This window comes from Simochromis diagramma, unplaced genomic scaffold (assembly GCF_900408965.1).
Source record: "Simochromis diagramma unplaced genomic scaffold, fSimDia1.1 OVJJ01000344.1, whole genome shotgun sequence".
Classification (NCBI taxonomy): Eukaryota; Metazoa; Chordata; class Actinopteri; order Cichliformes; family Cichlidae; genus Simochromis; species Simochromis diagramma.
In genome coordinates, this window is record NW_024387375.1 from 16,135,620 (window position 1) to 16,160,953 (window position 25,334).

Here is a 25,334-nt window from a genome sequence, read left to right on the forward strand (position 1 = left end):
TTTATAATCAGTTGCTGACATTAAGTTCAAAATTAAATACAATGACATGTTGTCTTTGTATGATTTTCAATCAAATCTAATCCTATTGCGATTTCCATAGAACTGCATATTTCTTGTTTTGTGGACACTGGGTTTAAATGATTAAATATACAGCCAACCTGACTACATGAAAAAAAGGCTGGATACAGCCTTTTTATACAGGGTACTCATCTTTGGTATTCATCTTTTCATAAAAAAAGAAAATATGAATACCAGAGTGTTAGTGAGAAGAGGTTTTTTCTTAAAATGGAAAACCAGGTTGGTTAAATTGGCTGGTGCCACCAAGGCAAAGACAAGTGAGCTCCCTGAAAGCCTGCCTCAGGTATGCTTTTTATCAACACCTGACTAGGTGTGGCCAATTAGCACCAGCTGAACACACTGAGGAGATTAGAGGCTGCAGAGGGACGTAACAACCAACTTGTTGCCAATCAACAAATCTAATTTTAAAGCACTCTAGGCAAACAGGAGGAGCAGGTAGGATATCTTCAACTTTTACCTACAAATGTATATTATGATAGTGTCATATTGAAATAGCTGTAGGATGATTTATAGAAAATATTTAAATAAACTCACCTGCTTTGGAGGTCCCTCACACAGTTAAGAGAAGCTATTTGAAGTTATCTGACACGTTTGCTACCACAAAAAATGCTTTGATGAGGAAGCCCTATAATTTTAATCTACCGGCTAACATGTGACAATATACATGCTTGTGAATGATATTCAATAACTCTGTATGCATGAAATTAAAGAACCCATTTCAAAAACCAAATAGCCATGATAGCACACACACATTATAAAAATATCTTGTCTAGCAGTCTGCCCATCTTCTAAATTCAAATAACCTTTCAATGCTTTTCCAAGTATTCACTTGTGTCCATTTAATTTCTGCAACATGGGTCAAGACTGTTCTCCAGTATGAGCATCTTAAAGCAAGAAGATGAGATTACAAAGACACATGCTGACTGATATGCAGATTCAGGCCTGAGATCGACATTTTAATATAAAAAAAAAAAAACCCAAAACACTGAAGCCTGACGGTCACACTAGGATGAAGCTGCTGCTTTGTCTAACTCACTACACAGTTCACCGCACAGAAGCAGGAGAAAGAGCTGTGGCGAGCAGACTGTATAATTAGTTGACCTCACAGCAGAGCTAAGGTTTAAAAAAACAGGAAGCAGTCTCGCATGGAAGAACACAGAATGACTTCAAATTCATCTTCATAAAACGAAAGTAAAAAAAAAATCTTTATTAGTGGTTTTCTGACTTTCTCTCTTTTAAAAAATGTACTGTCTGGATAAAAATCTTGACCCACCTCTTATTTATTTACACTTTGCTTCTAAGCAGGGCTGGACTGGGACAAAAAAAAAAAAAAAATCAGCCCAGGCATTTTGACTAGAGACCGGCCCACCAGGTATTATAGGAAAAGCCATAAAGCCCTTTAATGAAAACAAACGCTGTTGTGACAGTGATGTACACCATCTTGCTGGTATTAATGTATCAATCGAATAAACTTAAACCTACGCCATCCTATTCCTCCCTATTCTAGTATTCTAAACAGCATTTAGCCGAAATATTGAACAACCTAACTAATAGGTTGTAGAAAGAAGAAAAAAAAAAAAAAAAAACCACCCCCCACCCTCTGCCTCATGATGCTTAATTGACATAATCAACTTTAATTTAATGTATGTGTAAAACAAATGCACAGAAATCAATTATTTTTCTACAATAATTAAATAGATTCAACATCTTTCTTCAACAGAATTGCAGACTGCACAGATGGTACCTTCCCAAAGAAAAAAGTACTATAACTTACTAGGTTGTATATTAGACTTAATATTTACTATGTACAATAATGGGTTTCTATACATTTAAAACTATACACATAAACTTTAGTTGTAAGATTCAGGTAATTTTTTTATTAAAAACTAGATATTTGAAATGAGAATAAGAAAGAAAAGTATTTCTTTGTGCCCCCCTCTCCCTGTTAATGCCCTACCTGGCCCCCTGGCAACACTTTGCTAGATCCACCCCTGCACAGTTACCAGCTGTCAGCTACAAAGGATCCTGGTGTTATTTATCTCAGTTCATAACTTCCCTTCAACTCATTCATGTCACCTAAAAGGTCAACCTGTTTCTCCATCACCTGTTCAGCTCTGATGATTCAGTAAGGACATCACCTGGTTCCATCTTCATGTTTCCCTCTCACCAGATATACAAACCGACATCATGACCAGCAGCTTTTACAGCTGTGGCTCCAGCAAACATCAGCTGATACTAGAAATTAATATTAAATACATTCTAACAACAGCTGATCAAGCTTAAACACGCTGCTGTTGTTTAGCACGAAATCCGCCGGTTTCCTCTTTCTGGCACAAAGTGGGCGAACAAGAGAGATGGGACTTGTGACAGAAAAGCTGATCATTGATCAGTTTCATGATTGAAGTAGCAACAGGAGAGGAAGGGGGAGAGAATGAGAGAAGAAGAGGCAGTTGACAGCATAAAGACGCAGAATTACTCCAACTTTGTGTCTTTTTTCATTCTAGCTGAAGTGCGGGACAAACTGTGTTCCTTGTCAGCTCAATACGGAACTTAAAGTTCGACCTCGTCGGCTGTAATCTATCCAGCCCAGAGTCGATCATAACCAATTAGCCAATCCAACACCTTTCATTGTTTATATCGTTACAAAAAAAACCCAAACAAACAAACAACAAAACATCGGCCCATACAAACGGAAAATCACCATCGGCCCGGTATGTCCGATGGCCAGTCCAGCTATGCCTCTAAGAAATAGAGCGATGAATCTAATTTTGAAATTTTTGCTGGAATGATCATAAATGGGTATATAGAGGAGGTTGAGTTGTAGAGAGGTACAACAGTGAACGTCTACAGCCACTGGTAAAATACAGAGGAGGATCTGTCATGTGCTGTTGAGCATCATAAACACAAGATATTAATGGAATCTGGAAAATGTCTAATTAGCAGCAACTTAATTTTTCAGCATCACAATGATCCCAAACACACTGCTGATGCAGTAAAAGCACACATGCATAAGAAAAAACACACAGTGGTACACTATCAGTCATGGATTGGTCTCCTCAGAGCCTGGCCCTGAACATTATTGAAGCACTGTCATCTTGACAGAGAATGGAACAAAAGGCAGCCAACAAAGAAGAAGAGCTTTCAATGTCTTTCAATAAGCCTAAAGAACTATTCCTGAAGACTACTTAAAGAAATGACAAGAAATTTCACCCAAGAGAGTTCAGGCTGTGCTGAAGAATAAAGGTGATCATACCAAACACTGACTTTCAAGCTTGTTAGAACTCTAAACTCTGTTTTGGCTTATTTTCAAGGTATGTTGGCACACTTTTTATTAAATCACTGCACCTATTTCCCATTTTTGTGAAAAAAAATATAAGGAAGTGAGGACGATGCAAGACTAGGGACAGTACTGTAGGTTCTGTATTTCTAAATCTACCACAGCGATTGTTGTAATTAAGGGATGAAACACACAAAAAAATAAAATTAAAAATGGAACATAAGCTGATTATATTACTTACTATACTCGCTGGGAGGTTGGGGAATTCTCCTAGCAGGCAGAGCTGGCTGTATATCAAGTTGAGTCAACTGTTGTGGGTTTTCTTGAGTTTTAGGTGGCCTGATGCGAGGTGGGATCTCTGGAGTTTGTTCTCTGAGCGGGTCATCCGTGCCTGTCTTGGTGGGAGATGGGCTGGAGGACAGAGAAAAATAGGGCAGGTCAAAAGAGGTTTGGAGGGGTGGGGATGAGTCCTTGGAAGCCATGGTGTTCTCAGATCGGGTAAAAATTCCAAGCAGGCGGCTGATTTTATTCATCTTCTTTCTTTCTATATAAACTATATATATAGTTTATAGAAACATATATAAAAACTATTATAGTTTATATAGTTAGACACCCCTTCCTCTCTAACTCTTTTCTCACTCAATAGTAAAAACTGAAGTGTCCTTGTGAAATCTGACTCCAGGCACAAAAATTTGCTGGTGACAAAGCTGTGCAGAGCTTTTTTCCCTAAAGTTATAATTCTCGAAGAACTCCATAAAGTAACTTTTAAAAAATAAAAAATGAAAAATAAGGATCCATCTGGTAACCTCATTTAGTACAAATTAGGGACTGCTGCTCTGAAACCCAAGTATTCCACAGTTGTAGTAAAACTAATCCCAGACACTGAAACATGTGTTCCTTTGCTCTCCTCTTGACAAGTCTAGTTTTTTTACTCGCACTTCTGGTTTAAAGAGCAAGCCTAAGCCTGCCTCACATAAGTGATGCCACCTTATTGTAAACCCACGCTGCCTGTGTATACTCAAGAAACTCAAACACACAGAAATATATCTTACGTGTGCCACACATATGCTGAGGTCATACATTCTGGTGTTTAACACTGCTCATCATATCAGTTTTTGTCATTTTCGGAATGCACTGTGCACCTGGCACAGCTCATCTGCCCTTATTAACAGTTTTGTTTTGATAAAACACAAGGTAGGGCCTTTTTGCCAGTAAGTGGCACACCAGCAAGAGAAAAAACAGGCTCATCTTCTTTCCCTCCACATCAACTTTAGCCATCAATTGTTTGGTAATCCCATTGAAGTGTGGTTAAATTATGTGAGCTGAGTCAAAACATTCAATGGGGGCAAACATGATTTTTTAAGCGAATGACAAAAAGGAAATTCCCTATGTCAAGACCACAGATGTCTTCTTAATGGGTGGGCTGTTTCACCCACAAATATGGAATTTGTTAGTGAGAATGCAGATACACGTGCATGTTCTGAATGTTCAAATGCAAAGTCAACATTTTCCTAAGGACTGCAACCCACTGCTTGTTATAGATATTATAATTTGGTCAACTAATAGAATTAATAGAATTGATAAATAGAAACTAAACTAGATATTTTCAAATACAAAACTATAATAACTCTGATGATCACATACATACGTAGAATGCATTGCCATATGTGCATATAGTGATGCTCATAATACAGTTATGGGGCAGGGTGTATCAAAGTTATGAGGTCAGGCTGAATGTCCGACATATATTTTGGATTTCTCACGCTTAATCCCAACAGGATGTATAATCCATCTATAAAAGAGGTCAACCTCCAGAGCTGACAAATGAAGCCGACATGGAAGTGTTAAATCTCCCTCTAGGTGCTACTTGAGGCTGGCTCCAAACCATATAAAACTTGGAAATAGTTTCAGGTTGGAAGAATGAAGCCAATGCATAAGTGCCTAAAAACCTGGAGTCTATCTAAAGGACACGTTTGCTTTTCCCCTGACAGACAGTGATAGAAGTCTATGGGAAAACAGCTTTCTGGCTTTATCTCTTTCAACACTGTCCTACTGCGTTTATCTGCTCAGGCCGTCATTTTGGGTCATACTGACTAAAATATCAAGTCAGTTTTAAAACACTTGGTGGCACCGTGCTTCAAAATGGGGGAATATCAGTAGCACGAAAATGCATGCTGACACCAAACTGTCAATCACAAGTCCTGTCACTGTCAGAGCCGCCCTTCCTCTCTCTCATCCACTTAAACCAGGGGTGGATGGAACTTGACTGCATGCTGAGGTGGCAAACCCCAACCCTACTCAAGTAAATTTACAGTGTAAGTGTTTGGGGAAAATGTACTTCTAAAAGTACTTTTATTGCACCATGGTCATTCTCTCTGCTGTAACATGAATCAAAGGGTTGAACTGCCACCACAGCATGCAGTCAAGTGTTGCTAATGACCTACTAATTTTATTTAGGTGTGTTACAACAGGGACACATGTAAAAGTTTCAAGACACTGCCCCTCGAGGACTGGAGTTTGACACCCACGACTTAAGCCAGAGTCTGATTTGAAAAAGCTTCAAAATGTAGAGTCCAAAACCAGTGGCTAATGTCATGGTGGCTAGGTCCATCTTTTACACCATATATGGTTCTACCACAGACTCACTAATTGCACAAAGGCAAAATATTTCCACAAAGAAACCTGAGAAATATCTCTCAAAGACAGCGAAAGATTGCAAACGCCATCGATAAGCGTGAACACCGACACCATTATAGTTTTGCCCTCTTGTATAGACAACCTCACTTGAAAGACAGCCCTATTACCACTATCACGTATGATATCTAGATCTAACACAAACTCACCCTCATTGTGAACACTACCAAGCAGTACTTTACTTCCCTCACTGAGCCCTTTCAACTGCATGATAACTGATATTAGCTGAAATATCATCTTGTTCTGCACCAAAGATGCACAAGATACACGCATGCTCAGACCTGATATTACGGGAAATTACACACACTGATTCATCAAACACTGTCGCAGATCATGTTTGATTTACTCATGCAATTGTTTTTTTAAATGCCAAACATACACATTCCTAAATAGTATGTCAGTTATTCGGCCTTAAGAGTTAGTCATGAATGCACACCAAGCCAAAGATTGCAAAATGAACGCATTAACCGAACAGTGCATGTACGTCACTTTGTGCTGATGGTAAGTCAGGAGTGAACATGTACATCTGGTTTCTGTCTATCCAGTATTGTGAAAGTTCCTCTTTATTCCTCATATTTTTTTTATGTGTTTGGATTTCGTTCTCATAAAAACGATCACTGAGATGAAACATGAAGACCGCAAAACAAATCTTCAGATTATTAGCTCACAAATATTAGCTCTGTATGAGAGGGAAATCACCTTTACTTCATAAAAAAATAAATAAATAAATACACTCTGAAAGTGTCACAAACACCCCCTAATATTACTGTTTACTGGCTCCCATTAAATGCACTTCATAGGCACAAGTCAGACAGTTAAGCATTCAACACTGACATGTTGTGAAAAACCACCAAGTCAAATTGCCCTTGGGCTGAATGAACACAGGAATTGAGTGCTTATTAGGTATGATCACTCTTCTAACATATCTGCATTAGCTGAGCTGTTGACTTAAAAAAATACCATTCATGTATCATTTATGTAGGAAGCAGTGCCTGTGGACAAATTAGTACACACTTCATGCACTTGGCAGCAGGTTCAAAGTAGAATTTTATCAAGTAACTAGACTCATACTAAACATTCAACTTTAAAGACTGTATACAAGAACTATCTTTGAAATTATTAAAATACCTCAGTTCAAAAAAAAAAAAAAACCCAGAAAAAAACATGCAAAAGCCTCACAATGACGGGAAACTGCCTTATTGACACAGTTCCTCCTTTTTCTCAGAGGAAGAGTGCTGAGAGGGGTTTTGCTAGCTTGGATTCTATATTTAACGACTCGGCTAGCTCACATATGACAGTCGGCTGAAGAAACAACGACTGCTCCTTTGTCCTCCCACACTGCATAGCTCTTAACTTATTTAGGCATTGCAGAATTATTCTTGTGACAAAAATGACTACAGTGCAGTTTAAGTCGTGGTGCTGACACTAAGCTAACATATGTGTTAACAGCACAGTTACTGTGGTCTTTAATGCAAGCTAGACTTAGCATTTCAGATACTTCATAGCTTATGTCTGAAGAAAACAGTTACTATGTCACTTTTGAAAGTGGAAAACCGCAACGCTAAGAACATAGTTTTTGTCTTAGAAATACACCTGACCTGCGTGTCAGCTAAACATGCCATGAATGCCTCTCCAGAATACCATCTTAAACTTGCCTTACTTGATTTCTTGAAAGACATACAGATAACATAACAGTAGTTTGAGTTTCCAAAGCACATCTATTGCCCCAGGACAAGAGAAGGGTCTCATCCAGTATCACTGCAATTGTAACCTGCCTTATTCTTGTGAAGGTAAAACAAATTCATGGAGTAGGTGCAACAGAAGTGTCACTAACATCACCAACACAGCAGAAAAGATGAAGCAAACTATAGAAAAGAAAAAGGAAGGCTTGCTTGTTTTGAAACCCACAGCAAGAAGAGTGTCGACGGGGGAAAGAGAGAGTGAATACTAAAAATAAGTATAGACAGGATACAGATATGATTTATATAAATGTTACCTGTCCTGACATGCTCAAAAGGATTCCTCTTCCATGATGATACAAACACAAACTCTTCACAAAGCAGGAGGAAACTAGTTAACCAAAAGGGGGAGGAGGCAATGCAGCAACAAGAGTGTGTGAATATTCAAGGCTACAAAAACTCAGACAGTAGTTCCTGGTAATGCATCACAGTGTAGCTGTGCTCTCTGCCTTTAATCCTAACTGTCTTTCCCCTCCATGTCTGTCACAGTTTTTTTTACTGCTTATGTGCCCTCAACTGTGGCTTCCTCCCTGTAAAAGCCAGTTTCCTTTTTAAACATGCTTGTATTGCTCATAATAAATGTGCTATTAAATGTACTGGAGTCAAAGCTTTGGTTTCCTTTCATTAAAGCAATACAGCAAAAAGGGGTAAAAAAGCTGTTCAGCCGGTGTGATTTCAGAAGGATTTACACAAACTGAGATATAACATTTTACTGCCAAAGTATCATCAGTGAAAGCAGCTGAAAATTCTGCTGCTTAAGGGGAAATGTGTGGCCTTCAGTGTGCTAATTGGAAATTCACACTTTTGCAAACACATCAATGTAAAAATGACTATGAAGAAACTGCCAAACAACACTCCCTGCGCAAAACTTTAAACTCATAAGGGCAGAAACGCTTACCACAGAACCTTTGAAAAAAACAAACACTAACCAGAAAGGGCTCAGTAGTAAGTTAAGAGCAACTTTAAAATAGACTACAGTTTCACACAGGGGTTGCAGTTTGTTCAGATGAAGCCTTGTCGATGTATTTCCGTATTCAGAAGGCCACAGAACTTTGTCCAGTCAAGTGTGCTGCGACCCTTCAGTTTCAGGAAGTGTCTAATTTTACTTTCAGGAAGTGTTCAAAAGTCCCCAGTAACATTTTGTGTGTCATCATGGTAAAGTACACAAGAGATGCACTTTTCAAGCTCGGCCTGTAGATGGCGCCACAATCCACTGGTAACATTTGAGAGGGTTTTTGATCACTTATCAAAACACATAGTTAACAGTGGTAATACAGATAATGGTGGTGAGAGAGCATGTGTGTTTATGTTTGTGAGGGAGACAGCTAGCAAGCGCTAGCCTGTGGGATTTATCATATTTTTAGGCTCATCTTTTTTTACCTGTAATAAACTCAGTGGTTAATGTGCATCTTTTTGCAAAATGAGGCATCTGCATTCAAATGGAGCCTTACCTGTGAGTTCTGGGAGACTGAACAGGAAACCGTTGAGGGATTGGTGGAGGGCCTTTAGATGCTATTCCTGCCTTTGGAGGAAGAGGTGGAATATTTCTACTGCAAGGGGAGTGGATGGGAGAAACAGGTGAAGATTTTCTTCCTCCATCGACAGTTAGGTATTGGGCATTCGGCTGAATGGCTAATGTCTGAGGCCTATTTGCAGTAGAAGGGAGGTCTGGAGGGTGGGATGGTGGTTGGGGGGGTGTAAATGTGGAACTGGGGGACACAGATCGGCATTGTAAAGCTGGAGCCCTGACCTCTCGTCTTTCCAGTTTAGGGGAGCCAGAGGTTTGAACAGGGGGTAAGGTGAAGGGCTGTGGAGGGCAGTTTGGTGTGCTTCGGGGGGGAACAGGGGGCAAAGAAGTGTCCAAAGCTGGAGGGGGGCTAGGGTCCAAGTTGTCTGGAGTAGTAGAGCGAAACTTAGTCCTTTCTTTTGGCACAGGTTTCTTCCTCTCTCTATCTATCCCTCCATCCCTCTCTTTCTCCCCGTCATTTCTAGGTACCATCTGTCTTTTCCCAGGAACTGGCTTCTCTCCTCCACCGCTGCTCTCCTGCATTCTGGATACTTGTCTTTCTCTGGGGACTGGCGTTTCTCGTTTCCTAGGTGTAGGTCTCAAAGTCTCTCCATCTTGCTTCACATTGTCCTGAAGGAGAGATTTTTCACATGGTGGGACAGGCAATGGTCTATCTCCCCCCAGAAATTCAGCTTGTCCCATTTCCTCTGATCTCTCAAACGGTCCGATGGTGTGAGCGTCATGATTCCCATATGTTTTGTTCAGACTTGCCAAGATGCGCCTCTGGTGACCTGGCAGGGTGATACCAATGTATTCCAGTTGCTCTGGTGTGAGGCTGCGACATTGTTGTAATGTTGCATATCCGGCACTCTGAAATGCATCGGAATACTGCTCCAGGCGAAGTACGCCCAGCCACTCCCCCACATTGGCACAGGATTCAGACTGAGACATTGCTGATGTGTTTGTATGTGCTGCTCGTGAGAGTCCACGGAGAAAATGCAGACCTTAATGCATCAGACCATGGTTACACAACCTGCAGAAGAGACAGAACAAGGAGACGTGTCAATGCATCCCATCAAGGAACAAGCAAAAATTAAAACAAAAACTCTCCAAAGCAATGACATTTTTTTAAATGATTTCCTGAAAACCTTGTTTTAGTTTGTGGTTTGTGTTATTTTAGTTTGTCTGTGTGTGTCATGCAAGAATGAATGCGGCAAATCCTGTCTCGGGAAATATGTCAGCCTGCATTAATATGTGTGGTTCTAAAGATAAATCGTGATCAGTAATGAATAGTGCAATCATAGCCATAATTCAAGAAGTTGCTATTTTTATTAAGTGTCTAAACAACTGCAGAAAAGTTATATGCAACATGTGGTGGATGTTTCTTTCCCAGGTAGAAGAGGAAGTTGAGTCGCCACAACAGTAGTTCAGTCATTCTTATAAGTGGTGTCACATTAGTCCAATGACATGTGTGTGTATAAAAAGGTTGAACACAAAGTAGAAGAAACTGCCCCTTAAGTCTGCATTTCTCTGCCTAAACATGTTTTCTTTAAGTTTCTAAACTAGTCAGTTTTGTTGCACTATCGCAACAGACTACTAAGGGAGGAAGTGTAAGTGACACAATGAGTATTAGCACAGAAAGCATGTCTCTAAATTCTCCGTAAGCCTTTCAGTCATGTTCAGCTTCCTGCAAACCACTAAAATTCCTCATAGCACTGTCATCAAGGTATTACCGTAAGTTTTATTTTTTCATCACCGGTGGTGACCCAAGGCCTAAACACTAACCCTAATGTTTTGGAGTAAAGTAAAACTGACTTATTTGGAATAAATTAACTAGTTTTGAGGATGATTTTTATGATAATATAGATATGCACTTTGTGTCTGTATTCAAAATGTCCAAGAACAGCTTCTACGCAAATCTGTGAAAATGTTAGGCTTTGATTAACAGTAGATGTCATCTACCAGCACTCACACGGCACAAAAACGTAACAACCACAATCAATAGCTCAATAAAGACTATACCGATGCACAACTTCAGTGAGCGTAAAAATATTTCCAATAGTTCTTCTTGACTGTTCTATAACGTGGGAAGGTACAAGCTTTTCTAAATCGATAGTCAAAAACCTTCTGCAGTCACTCTGCCTTTTATCTTCCTGCCTCTTACTTGTGACCACAGGGGAAGCTGTCGGTTTCCCATTAAGAGCCGCAAACACAGTCTTTCCTCCGCACACCCTCGCACACAAAACTATATTTCACTTGATACAATCACAAGAAAAAATAAAATATGCGTGGATGAGTTTAACCTCTTTTCTGTTCAGCTCACTAAAAAACAAAAACATGCCTGACTGAAAATATACTATTCAAAAAGAAAAAAGTTTATACTTTATTCTCCAAATCTCACATAACAAGAAAATATGTTTAATAAGACTAAAAACATTTGACTTGCACAAATTATATGATATTTACGGTAAGAACTTTTCCTCGTCACAAGTTTGCATGCAAGTCACACGGCGGATATCAGAAAATAAATAGAGTAGGACTACACCAAACTAGAGATGGCACGATACCACTTTTTTATGTCCGATACCGATACCGATATCATAAATTTGGATATCTGCCGATACCGATATGAATCCGATATAGTGTTTTTTTTAATCAACAAAACTGTTTTTTAAATATCTTGCTGCATTTTGTATAAGTTCATACTCAAGTTTAAAACAACAACTACACTAAAGCTATTCTGTTATACCTGTATGCAAAAAAAAATATTTCATAGTTCAGCAATACTGATCAATCTAATAAACTTAAACCTACACCATCCTCCCTATTCTGGTATTTTAAAGAGTACTTAGCATAAATATTAAGCAACCTAACTAATAGGGTTCCAACTCCCAGCAACAACAAAAATAAATAAATAAAAAATAGGGAACCACCCCTCACGCTCCACCTCATGATGCTTAATCGACGTAATCAACTTTAATTTGATGCAGTGTGAAAAAAAAAGCACAGAAATCAATTATTTTTCAAGAAATATTAAATAGATTCAACATCTTTCTTCAACAAAATTGCAGACTGCACAGATGGTACCTTCCCAAAGGAAAAAGTACTATAGCTTACTAGGGTATATTAGACTTAATAATTACTATATACAGTAATTGACTTCTATTCATTTTACATCAAATTAAAACTTTGGGTGTCAGATAATTATTTATTAAGAGCTCGACATTTTAAATGAGAATAAGAAAGAAAAGTATGTCTTTGTGCCCCCTTTTCCCTGTTAATGCCCTATCGGCCCCCCTGGCTAAACTTTGCTAGATCCGCCCCTGCACAGTTACCAGCGTCAGCTACTTAGAAAAAGATCCTCGAGTAGAAAGTAATATTAAATAAATTCTAACAACAGCTTATCAAGCTTAAACGTGCTGCTGTTGTTCAGCCACTGGTTTCCTCTTTCTGGTGCAAAGTGGGCCAAAAGCAAACAAGAGACACGGACTCGCGACAGAAAAGCCGATCAGCTGATCATTAAGCAGTTTCATGATTGAAGTAGCAGCAAGAAGAGACAGTCGCTCCATATATCGTTTGTTAAGCTTAACGCAGGAATGCTTTACTTTTTCTACGTAGCACTTTAATTCTTATTCCTACTTTTATTTTTTTCATGTCTATTTAAGTGCTATTTATGACACTATGTTTGCACTGAAGCACCGCAGCAATTTCCTAATGTTGTAAACCTGCTCAACATTTGGCAATAAACCCCTTTCTGATTCTGATTCTGATTCTGAAACATTCAGAGATGGACTTACACACTTGCTTTACTTCTCTCGGGATAACTTTGTCGGAGATGAAATGCCGGGTTGCTAGCGAAGCTCCAAATGCTATCCAGACCACCGACAGGTCCTGCATGCCACAGCCGCTCTATCACGTGATGCATACTGCTCCAACGTGCTAACGTTCTGAGGTGCGTTACGGCGTGTTGCAAGTTTTGTGAGGTGCTTTCGTGATATTTAATGGATCGGATTACATTTTTTATTTTTCTCCGATATCCGATCCAGTAATTTAGGTCAGTATCGGACCGATACCGATACGTAATATCGGATCGGTCCATCTCTACACCAAACTAGAATTTCTATTACTTCCATGACCACAAGGGCTGTTGTGGGTATATTGGTGGGCAGTCAAACTATGGACAGGTTGTGAAACGTCTGGTCGCAAAACTTAACAGGTGTGTTTTTGAGTTTAAACTAAAGGGAGGGTTCGCTCATTAACTTGGTCTGATCCATCAATAATTAGTGAAGGCCATCAGAAGATGTAACATCATGTCAAGATGGTTATGAGTTTTCCTTTGATAGAAACTGTTTAGTTTTTGTTTTGTTTTTTTACTGACAAGTTTAAAATTTAAAGATACACACCTAAGCATTATTAACAAACACTTTAGCTCACTGACTAGCAACAGAACATGCAAAAGAGAAAATATTTAAAGCATTATATAAACCTGATTCGGTTTGGTGATTAGACAAAGTTGTTAAGGTTGAGTGAAGTCATAGTCACCAGCCCAGTATGATAAAAGACAGTGTACCGGCTGCCAATGTGATGCATTTCATTTCCTGTCCAAAGTTTCCTCTAACAACTCAGAGCACAGTGTACAGACTGTGTGAATCTTGCTCTCTTCTCTCCAATCAAAATGCTTCCCATTTTTGAATTGAGGAACTCAAAAAACAGCCCAATGAAAAACAGTCTGATTGGTCTTCAGCCCCTTCACTGAGGCGTTACTCACCAAACTGAGCAAAGTGTCTAACAAGTGAGCAGCAAGTGTTAGCATCTTTCACCATCTTAAATCAGCAGTTTGTTGCAGAGAAGCCCATGATTGGCTGCATCTGGGCATCTGTGTGAGTGTCTGCAGGGAAAACCACAATAAGTGGTAAACATGAACACTGCAGTTAAGCTTAACGCTATCATTCACAGTTGTGCCTGTTTAACTCAATAAACATCTGTAGCCCCTCAATAGTGGCTCCGTTGCACTAATCAAGACATGAAAAAGGTAAAAGCAGATGTAAAGTAGAGAAGTGAAACAATACTGTTGAAATATGTAATCTTGAGTATTGTGCCCATGCATCACATCATGAAACGCTTAGCTTCTGTCAGCTGATATCAGTTTGTGCATCTCAACATAAAAAGCATTACTTTGTCAGCTGTTCTAAGTCTGTCTGCCTCTTGAAGGCAATTTTAATTAGGTTGCTATTCAACCGACACTCACCTGCCACTTTATTGGGTACAACTGTTCAAACGCTCATTAATGCAAATAAGCCAATCACATGGCAGCAACTCAGTGCATTTAGGCATGGAGGTAGCTTGCTCCTTAGTACTGACTGAGCATTATTTTAACACCACAGCCTATCTGAGTATTGTTGCTGGCCATGTCCATCCCTTTATGACTGCAGTGTACCCATCTTCCGGTGGCTGCTTACAGCAAGATAACACAACATTTGCATCATCTCAAACTGGTTTCTTAAACATGACGATGAGCTCACTGTACTCAAAAATGGCATCCACAGTCACTGGCTCTCACTCCAATAGAGCACGTTTGGGATGTGGTGGAACAGAAGAATCTCAAAATGAATTTGCAGCCAGCAAATCAGCAACAACTGTTTGATCCTATCATGTAAATATGGACCAAAACCTCAAAATTTAAGCCATTAAGACTTAAAGCTGTTCTAAGCAAAATACTTATGAACTTTGATAAATGCTTCCTGTGTTTGCAGTTCACTAGTCTAAACATACCTGAACCTATTGCTGTACTATATTCAGAAAGATGAACCTGACTGTGATCTTTAATTTGACACCAAAACAGAATATTCACAAAACTGCTAATGTGTTATTTTAACTGCTGAAAAGACTGACAAAGAGTGTGCGTGAACACAGAAAATATCAGGTTCCTCCTTAATTCTGCAAATTCAGGTTGATTATCACCCCCGACTTCCTTTTTCCTATTCTCTATGCCTCTCCTTTTTATTTATCTCTTTTTTTTTTCTTCAGTTTCCAGTCAGCAATTTGAATTCAATTCATCTGCCTCTCCGTTCATCTCCCCCTCCCTCCCACTCAGAGAGCTGCCAATAACAGGGTCTCTGTGCTCTCCACAATGGGGCATTTTGTTGCCTAGGCGAGTACACGCACATACTGACAAGCAGGAAGGAAAAACATGGTCAAGGCCCACCGTTGGAGCCTGTTCACACACTCTAAAACAAGTGCTCACCTAATGATATTGTGCGTAGGTGCGTCTGTGTGTGAGGGGCGCCTCAATTTCACCATTAATCCAACACACAGAGACACCCAGGGTGCGCCACTGTCCGCACTCATCACAGTGCTGGTTGGCATCAAATTTAACCTCGTTTACTGTCTGAATCTGCAGTTTTTAAGTATATAATACTGATTTATGAGACAAAGCGATGTCTACTGAACTTTATCGCTTATTAAAAGAATTTAAAGGCCTCTTAGCAACAATGTTGGTGACACATAAAACACATTACCACCCCTCCGCTGTACTTGTAAACACACCACATGAATAGTGTGGCAGGGCTGCGTACAGTATGCCACACAGTTTATAAAAGAAAATGCAAAGACTACCATTGTATGGCCAGTTGTCACACTATGAGTCATGTGGTTTTTAAAAAGCCACAACAACTGCTGTGTTGTTTTTTTACTCTTAACACTTCACTGGTCCTAAACTAAGAAACAAGCTTTTTATATTGCACGTCTTGTGCTAGTTTTTAAAAAGCGAGGAGAGTCTTTGTTCTAATTCGAAGACTAAATATTTCACTTACATGCTCATACTGCTGAATGTGTAACAACACAGTCTAGAAAAGCATAAACCTTGCTGTATCCACCACTACATTCACCAGCATGGACTAGAATCACATTCACTGAGCCTAGCGTATAATCTGCAAGTCATTTAAATAAGAGAAAATAAAGTTAGACTAGACACCTAGTCTAAAAGACAGAAATCCCCGAAATACTACACGTGATCCTAGGAGCTTAATTAATCCTCATTACTCAGATCGTGTTTTAAATGTTGCTGACGTCTGTTGGACTGCAGCCGCAGACAGTGACTGGGGGTGTCGTAATATCTCTGAACCATTAACCGTTTAGTGCATTACTAAAATAAGAATAAGATGTTTAACCCACCAGTATTTTGTGAGCTGACTAGCATGGGGCAGCAACTGTTTGACGTTTAGTTGACTAGTCGTCCACATTTCTAGCCTGGGCCATTCCGGTTTTATGTGAGCGTTTTTGAAGGTGCATACTAAAACACCCGAAGCACATTCATGTGTCCCTCTGTATTTTTCATTTCATTGCAAATGTATTCAAAATAAATATAGTGTAAACTTGTCTTCTCAATGCTTGCTTCATCACAGCTCAGCTTTTGGAACAATGACTTTACAGATTGCTTCAACATTTTACATGCGTGATCTTTGCTGGCATGATCATGAAACCAAGAGCAACTAATAAATCACAAAGCAAGCTAATCAAGCTTCGATTAGCCATTAGTACCGGCCAGGCTTGCTGAATGTATTTAACTTTATTCATAAACAATAGGGCCGATTACTTACAATCGTCTTCTCCTTCATTCCCTCATGTAGAGCAACAGAAGGAGCTCTCTTGGAGTATTTTCATAATCAATTTTGATCAGCGAGTGGCAGTGCTAAAGCATTTCAAAGAGCAACATTTGACTGGCTGATAACTGCACTTGCAAAGTTGTACAGTTCCACAGTGCAACACGTGACCTCACCCAGTTAGAAAAGAACGAGAAGTGAGTTTTACACTGAAATGTGTACGTGTTAAATCTGCATTTAAGTGATGGTGAATTCAAACATCTGTTTACAATTGCAATTCAAATGAACTGCCACACATATTTTTGCTGCTGCGAGTGTAATCTATAGGCTTGGGTAAACCACAGAAACACATAGCCTTTTTCACAGCTTTACTCCAGCCCTACTGCCTACACAGAAGACATTATTTGAGAAGTATAATCCAGCATGCCTTTGCAGGGCTCGCAAAATCCCTAGCCCGACGTCCCGGGGCTAGCGATTTTTCCGGTCGGGCTACCAAAATTCATCTCAGCCCTGCCCGTCGGGCTATCATAGAAAGAAAAAGTAAGTCAATGCTTTTGCATTCTTTCGCAAACATAGCTGGGCAATTATGTCATTGGCATCGATGAGCCACTGTCAATATGTGACATTGAAATGGCGTTTGAATTTGCGCTTGTTTTTTGCTTCACTTTCACTTTGCGATCACGCAAACTGTGAATAGAGAGCGGCAGCTACTGATTGGTGAGCGACAGATTAATTGCGCACCAATTCCTCTGACATCGTCTTATCACTCAGTAGCTTACCTTACTATTCAAACGTGGCAAGTGAAACAAGCTTAAACATGTGATAGAGGTTGATTGCACAGAGAATCACTGATCATTATGCAAGTGTGTGTGTAAAAGCAGATGGATTTACGCAGGTATTTTAGTTCTGTTCAGCCAAATAAGACAGGTCAGGGTGAAGAAGGGACAGCCAAAGAAAAGCTGACCACAAAACGGAAAAGTTACGAACAAATCAGACTATGAGGCAAAAACAAAAGCGCAGCTTTTTTGGTTTCATGGAATATGAATATGACGAGCTAAATAACATGATGTTCTGCCGGGTGTGTCTTGAGTTTCCCTCGATTTCTGAGTCGACAAGCACCTTTGTTACTTGGACCAGTAATTTTAAGAAAGACCCCATTAGAACCCATGAGAAATGCATTATTGCTCAGTCTGCAGTATCTTTCCCAGAACAAACGCCAATTGCAAAAAACATACCAAAAATAAACCAAGCACAACAAGAAGTCCAGAAGAAACGCAGAAGAAAAAGCTGTTTAGAACAGCGTGCTATGTTGCGAAGAGTGAACTACCACTGGCAAAATTTAGCAGTCTTTGCAAACAAAGCGAATGGCCTAGATCTTGGTTCCACTTTCCTCTTACCCTTGACTTCAGTGGAAATTTCAGATTCAGGATCTGACACAGACTGATTCATGTTCTACACAGTTCTTACAAATTCATAGAAATTTCTGTTCAATTAGAACAAAATATTTGAGTTAATGATTGTAATTTTTATACAGTTGTTGTAATTTGTGTTTTAACTACTTTTTTAAGTCAATCAAAAAAAATTGTCCTTTTTTTTCCAGGCTACTTAAATTTATTTTGGGCTACCAAATACTGAAGAGTGTCTGGGCTACCAGGGACTTTTGCGAGCCCTGCTTTGAGTCCTACTTGCAAGTTTCGGAACAGCAGCTTGAGATTTGACCGGAAAGAAACGTTGTGATGACGTTACACCTCTACTGGCCTTCTTGCAATGGCTTTCAGTCAATTTCAGGGTCCAGTTTAAAATTGTATTGCTTGTTTTTTTGCATCTCAGTGGTTTGGCACCCACTTACTTTACAGAACTTTTGAAACCCTACAATTCTACCAGCCACTGGCGTCTATGAACCAGCTCCTCTTGGACAAGATCCAGGCTTAAAAGCAGAGGCGATGGGAACCATCCCTGAAAAGGATCTAATTTTTGGAACAACTTACCTCTTTACATAAGAGCTGCCCACTCTCTTGCTTTCAGGTCTAGTTGAGCAGAGTATCCTAGCTTTTATTATGCAAACGCAGTCTTACTTGCTTCTTTTGAGTTTTAGTGTACATTTATTCAGTGTTGTTACATTTAGGTGTATATTTTGTATAACTTGTACGGCACTTTGAGGCTGTTTAAAATGTACTATAGAAATAAACTTGGACTTGACACAAACTTTTTGAACAAACTAAATATTTTAAATAGTGATACTGATAAATATCAGTATATTTCACAGATATTCAAAATGACTGTTGGTCAAAATCTGGACCATGAACTAAGCAAACAATGATGTAATCAGCAATACCATCACATCAACACACGGACCCCTGCAATATGGTCATGTTGTAAATTTTAAACTATTTAAGTGGACATATGCAATCACAACAGATTATATCCTCATAACTTGGAAACAAACATATACGTAAATGTATATCTGACATACAGGCAATGGTTGTGTTATGAAGCAGTTTTTTAAGGTGCAAAGGATGCCAGATTATGATGACCTGATATGTGGCATACTATGAAGTAATGTTATTTCTACCCACTGGTGGTTGTTTACAAATTAGGGATGTATTACAATCTAGATGATCACTCTTAAACCACTACACTTTGGTTTGGTGTTACACAAGTCACAATTTCTTTTATGCCATTTCTCTCAGGGGTCAAAAGGAAATGTTTTCTAATAATGCTGAAGACTATTAACAGAGTTGGCATTTGAAGAATTCCTGAACTTACCAAAATTTTAATTTAAAAAAATCCAGAATTTACCAAAAGTCAGTCTCCTGTGTAACTGTTCATGTTATCCTGAAGGGGTGGGCAGAGTAGCATAGGAGGAACAGAGAGAAGAGTCGACGGGGTCAAGCTGACACTTCCTAAGCCTGCCAACAACAAAAGCCTTCCAACAAGTGGGAATTCTTCTAAACCCAAAGATACAGGCCAACCCCAAACATCTGGTAGCAGGACAGCCGGTCCTGGCATGAGCATTAACAACTCTGCTGAATTACAGCCAAACAGCCCAACCAAAGCATACCTTAACAGCATTTAACCGTCACTTTATTTCAAAGGCACTTATGGGGATTACATGGTAGTGAGGAGCTATCCCTCCAAATGGATAACATCAGTTGATACAATTAGTAGCAATGCATCAATCCATTTTTTCCTACTTTTGTTAAGTTAGCAGTGCCCTGTCTTAGGGTACCTGCAGATGTTGAGCACAGATCTGATACCAGCATTTAATGAATGAGCTACATTCGTCACCGAAGCATACAGGTCAACATCAAATATTTTCTGTTTATCATATTTTTTTGCTCTAGTCTCATTTCAGCTTAAAATCACTACTAAAGTTGTCCCAGTTTCTCCTTTTTCTGCTTTCGGTCTTACTGATAATACAACTCCACACACACATACACATTTGTATTGCATGTGGACTGAAACTGACAAGAAAGAGGTGAAGTGAAATTCTATCAATCGAGTTGATCAACAGACACTATGCTACAGTGAGTGCAATGAAAACTCCCAATAAGTGATACAACTGTTAGAACCTACGAGACAGAGCCACAGAGCGAAAGGAGCTGTCAAAAAAGAAAACAAAAAGTCATCTGAACGCTTCAGTTGAGCCAGTTGACCACAGTAAAGCCACAAACTACAGTAGGGCAAAGATTAAAATAAAGCTGCTGGTACTGTTAATCTGAAATACCACCTGTTAGTTTTCTCAATGAAAGATCAGATTACCTATTAATAACTACTGATGACTTTTGGCTTAGCCAGCAGAGGACTGAATTAAATAGATGGTTCAATAGATAAGCTGTTGTCACCATCACACTAGTCAAGATCAGATCGATATACAATCCAAATATCATATTCCTTTGTCTACAAAACCAGTACAATCAGTACAACTTCAAAACTTCTATTCCTTTCTACTCATACTGTGTATGGAAAAAGGCCATAACGCAAAGTATCATTACTGTTATCCACAGTATCCATGTACATCAGTACAGAAATGTCCATGATGTGTTTGAGAAATTTAGAACGTGTCCAATTTGGTGTACTAAAAACAAAAACTAATGAGAAACATATTATACAAGAGTAACTACAACATCATCCATTAGATGCTGGTCAATGTCCTTTGGGACTCATAGTTTCCTTCTCTCTTCCTCTTCCCTTGTTTCCTAGATTAAGACTGAAAAGCAAGTCTGTGGAGACTTGCTTTTCAGTCTGTGGAGACTTTTTTTTTTAAAGTCCCTACAACCTACAGTGAGATCTAACTCAAAAACATAATACAATACAATACATGCAGTTAACATGGAGCAAATCTGCATTCACCTTAATGGACTTAATGACTAAGTCCATAATTAATTTCTCACTGTAACACTGTCTGATCTTTCAGATCAGGTGGTAAAGAATGAAGCTGCTTGCTCTACGGCTGCTGCTCAATATACCAGCTTTTAACGATTTGCACTGCCTTAACTCTTCATTTAATCTCCAGAGTTTTAGACGGATGTCGTCCTTATAGGAGCTGCTGAAAAACACAGCATATACAAGAGACATGAGTCAGATACCCATCACCAGACACACTGCTGCTTTCAGCCCACTTTCAATTAGGACTGAATAGTGACTCAGTGCAGCCAGCACAGCAATGCATCTTAACAATGTCCTCTAGTGAATAACCTTATGTGTGCACGCACACATGCACACACACTTACCCCTTACTCCCAGGGCTGCAACATTTCAGAAGGTTTCCCACAGCAACCCAACCTAACCAAACTATTATATTTAGCCTAAGAATTGCACCAAAGTTATCTGAAGTAAAACACAATCAAAATTAAATCATCAGTGTGTGTAAGACACAGGCCGCCACTATGTAAAAATCACGCGCACTGTTTGACAACAGGAAAAGATGAAAACTGCGCCATGTGTAGACTCGACCCAGGCACGTTTAGCCAAATGATTAAGGCCTGTCCAAAATGGTAAATAGTAAATGGACTGGTTCTTATATAGCGATTTTCTGCTCGAGCACTTTATACAACATGGCTCATTCACCCAATTACACCTATTCACACAAGCATGTTTTTCTATATCTAAGTGCTTCCTATCTAACATTCACACACATTCATACTCTGATGAATCAGAATCAATCATCAGAATCAGAACATATTATTAATGTATTTAGTCCCAGTGGAAATTTTTCAGATAATTTCCTCTGGGACTAAATAAATCGGAGAGCAACCTGATAATAGAGGACCTGCTCTACCTCACGAGGTGCAACTAAACAACTAAACTAAACCCTCAGGGGTCATCAAGGCAGAGGGATCCACATATTTGTATTGGCGAAGTTGAAGCTCCCCTCTCAGGGATTTGTGCCTCCTCCCAGTCAAGGACTGGGGATCTTTTGCTCGTCAGGTAGTCACTACACTACACTCAGGCAGTTCACTGTTAAGTTTATAAAGATCTCAGATGAAAAGTAAGAAGTGAAACAAAAGTTAAGCTGATGGGATTTTTTTTTTTTTTTAGTTAACATGAACAAGAGTCTCCTGATGCTTTTAGGCTAACCTTCATTTAAATCAAATCAAACCTGAAGCTGTAATTTTTAAGCAGCCTTCTGATAAAAACAAAACAAAACACAACAACAAGTCAGTAAATGTGAATTCTCCTGCCTACTGCATTTATTCAAGCAGCTCCTTTGACTAAAGCAGACTCCCAGCACTGTTTGGACTGCCAGCCAAAATTTGGCTGAAATTAGAGGGATTCGTTTAAGACTGCAGATTTCTAATTTCAGTCCGGTGTAGACAGCTGTTTGTTGTACACTTTCAAAACCTTAAAATATGAAACGCTCAGTTGTCTGCTAAGGTCAGTGTCCTCTCACCTCGTTTCAGGGTTATTCAGAAGCAAACAATCACGTGTGCGAGTGAGACAGAGAGGAGAAAAAAAAGGCACAAAAGCTGATGACACAAGTGGATAAAGAAAGACGATGACAGATATTAACCGACACTGCATCTCAAACATGACATAAGTGCCAATAACTGTTTCCTCTAAAGAAATCTTGCTAAGTTAAAACTTCTGACTATGATTTGCAAACCGTGGCTTATTCCAGACTTCCCGTTGTGTGATAGAAGGCACATTTTATAGAGACAGACAGATGTGTATTTGCATCTTGATATGCATCTTTTAATATTACAGTATGTGATGCTCAGCATGCACAGGAAAGCCAAAGCAGACAGCCACGTACTTAGTCATTTCCCATTTCACTGCAGGACCAATAAGTAGGGCCATGATACTGTCTGATAGCGATTTTTGCCAGTCTGCAAAAGATGACATTTAATGGGTGGATTTTTTTTGGCTTGCCCTTCAGAGCGATAAATCGGTATCCGCTTTCCATGGTAAGACGAAGTGCCTTGCTCAATCTTTGATATGGCAGTGATAAAAATGACTGACTTTTATTTACTTTACAGTTTTGCAACTAGGAGGCTTCTGCAGCACAATCATATCTAGTGAACCACAACGAAGAGGAACATCGTTTTTCATGGTTGAAGAACTTCTTCCTCAGCAAGAAAAAACAAAACAAAAAGAAGAAAGAAAAAAAAAAAACTACTTAAAAATTTGTATTCACCACCTTTAAGGGTCTACTGATCAAATCAGTCATGCAAAAGTGCAATCTATTTTAAAGCCCTGAACCCACAGGCAAATGTTATTAACCTTTCAATGTAAATAACACTGAGCACATTTTTATCAAAAGGGAAATTATTTCAAAGGAACAGGAAAAGCATACGTCTGTAGTTCTTAATAACTTATCTGCCAACACGTTTACAGTTTCACTATTGATCAAACCTTATGAACTGAAGTTCATAAGGTGACTCTTGTCCGTTTGTGAGAGAGAGAAAAAAAGCAGAAATAAGCTGTTTAAGAAATCTTCCGCAACTACTGTGCAACTACGGGATCTGCTGTACTAAAGCCTGCACGATCACCTGTCACAAAAATCCACCTGCTCCATTACATACACGGCTCTGAGAATTTCTATAGATGCTTCCTTCGTCTCGAGCGGGGAACCAGTTACTCCATCTATAAACAACTGATTTCATCTTAAAACCATCTGTGTAATGGAGCCCAGATTAGAAATAATGAATTCCACTGGGGATAAACAGTCCCGTCGTAGGCAAGTTCGCTTTTACCAGAGAAAAAAGTAGAGCAGTCTGGGAAAACCGCTAAAGAGTTCACATTAATCCAATCAAACTCTTCTTCATCAATTAGTCTACTTCTAAAGACAGAAGTGGACACAGTCGCTGAAGCACATTGGAAAAAAGAATAGGTTCATGCGTCGCTGAGTAATAAATTCAGAGCTAACAGTCTGCGCCTAAAAATAACCTCAGCAACCTTTTTTTTTTTAGTGTGGACCCCCTCACAGTGAGTGCGTTTAAAAGCGCTGAGTTCACGTTTCTCCTCTAAGCAGTGGCTCGAAGAAAGTTTCTCTTGTGCTGGAGGAAAAAATAGTTTTTAAATTCCTGTTATCCACTTACCCTTTCCAGTCGTCAGTGTCCGTGTCACTGAGACACGCCAGGAGTGGGTTTGCCTTCGAGGTGGGATTAGAAGACACAACTGCGACGCCGAACAGCGAATAACACTTTTTTTTCCTCACTGTTGAAGAGCAACAGCGGCTACGCGCATGCATCCGCACTTACGTGCAAGTGAAGGAAGTGCTTTCCTTTCAAAATAAACAGACCCGCGGCGAGTTTAGTCGACTGTTTGTTTTACTTTGAAGGCTACACCTTTGTCCTTTCTGCCTTAACGCGGATAATTTTACTGTCGAAGAATTTCCGTAAGACCGTCATGTGACCATCGAGAAAGACTGGACAACCCAGTTAGTTTTCATCCACGTTCCCCATACACCGCTTACTTTTTACATACAATACCAAAAAAGAAAAAAAAAAGACTGAGCAGTGGTATTTTTTAACTTCTGCTATTGCAAATACTCTACTTAAAGTCGGCGTGTTTTGGAGAACTAAAACCATCCCCATAACCCTCAATGGGTCTGCTAATAAAATTTTACACTGTATTTTTATTATACTTTTTTTCTGGGGTGGGGGGGGGCATCAATAAACAAACAAAATAAATACCAAATAAACAAATGACAAGTATTATAACCAGTAATATTTAAGTAATATTTATTTGTACAGGTTTCTGTCCAGTGTACGGCTCCACTAGGTTGTGTTTCTGGGTTTAATATTATAAATAGGTTACTGCGTTTATAAACAGAAATATATTTGAACAGATTTGATTTAAAAAAAATTTTAACTACAGTTGTAGAACTCAGACAAACCAGCAGGGGGCAACCAATCAACACAAGATATTGAACTTAAACATTTATTTTCTTATAAATAGAAAAGAGGAAACCATGTTTAAAGCAGGAAGAGAAT

At 39.2% G+C, this 25,334-nt stretch overlaps 1 protein-coding gene across 6 annotated transcripts in view; it reads right to left on the reverse strand.

The window, feature by feature from the left end:
• The window catches only part of LOC120719996 (arf-GAP with Rho-GAP domain, ANK repeat and PH domain-containing protein 1-like), a 60,309-nt gene extending 35,688 nt beyond the window's left edge, over positions 1-24,621 (reverse strand). For 4 of the 6 annotated variants that reach the window (XM_040009571.1, XM_040009570.1, XM_040009569.1 and 1 more), the window contains exons 1-3: positions 24,438-24,620; positions 9,240-10,328; positions 3,597-3,766 (exon numbers count right to left, since the gene is read on the reverse strand). In XM_040009571.1, the coding sequence (XP_039865505.1) occupies positions 3,597-3,766; positions 9,240-10,246 (1,177 nt within the window). In that variant the 5' untranslated portion in view covers positions 10,247-10,328; positions 24,438-24,620. Of the gene's footprint in view, positions 1-3,596; positions 3,767-8,045; positions 9,195-9,239; positions 10,329-24,437 lie in introns of those variants that run through there. The other 2 variants (XM_040009567.1, XM_040009572.1) reach the window with 2 other exon arrangements.
• Positions 24,622-25,334: the final 713 nt, after the last annotated feature.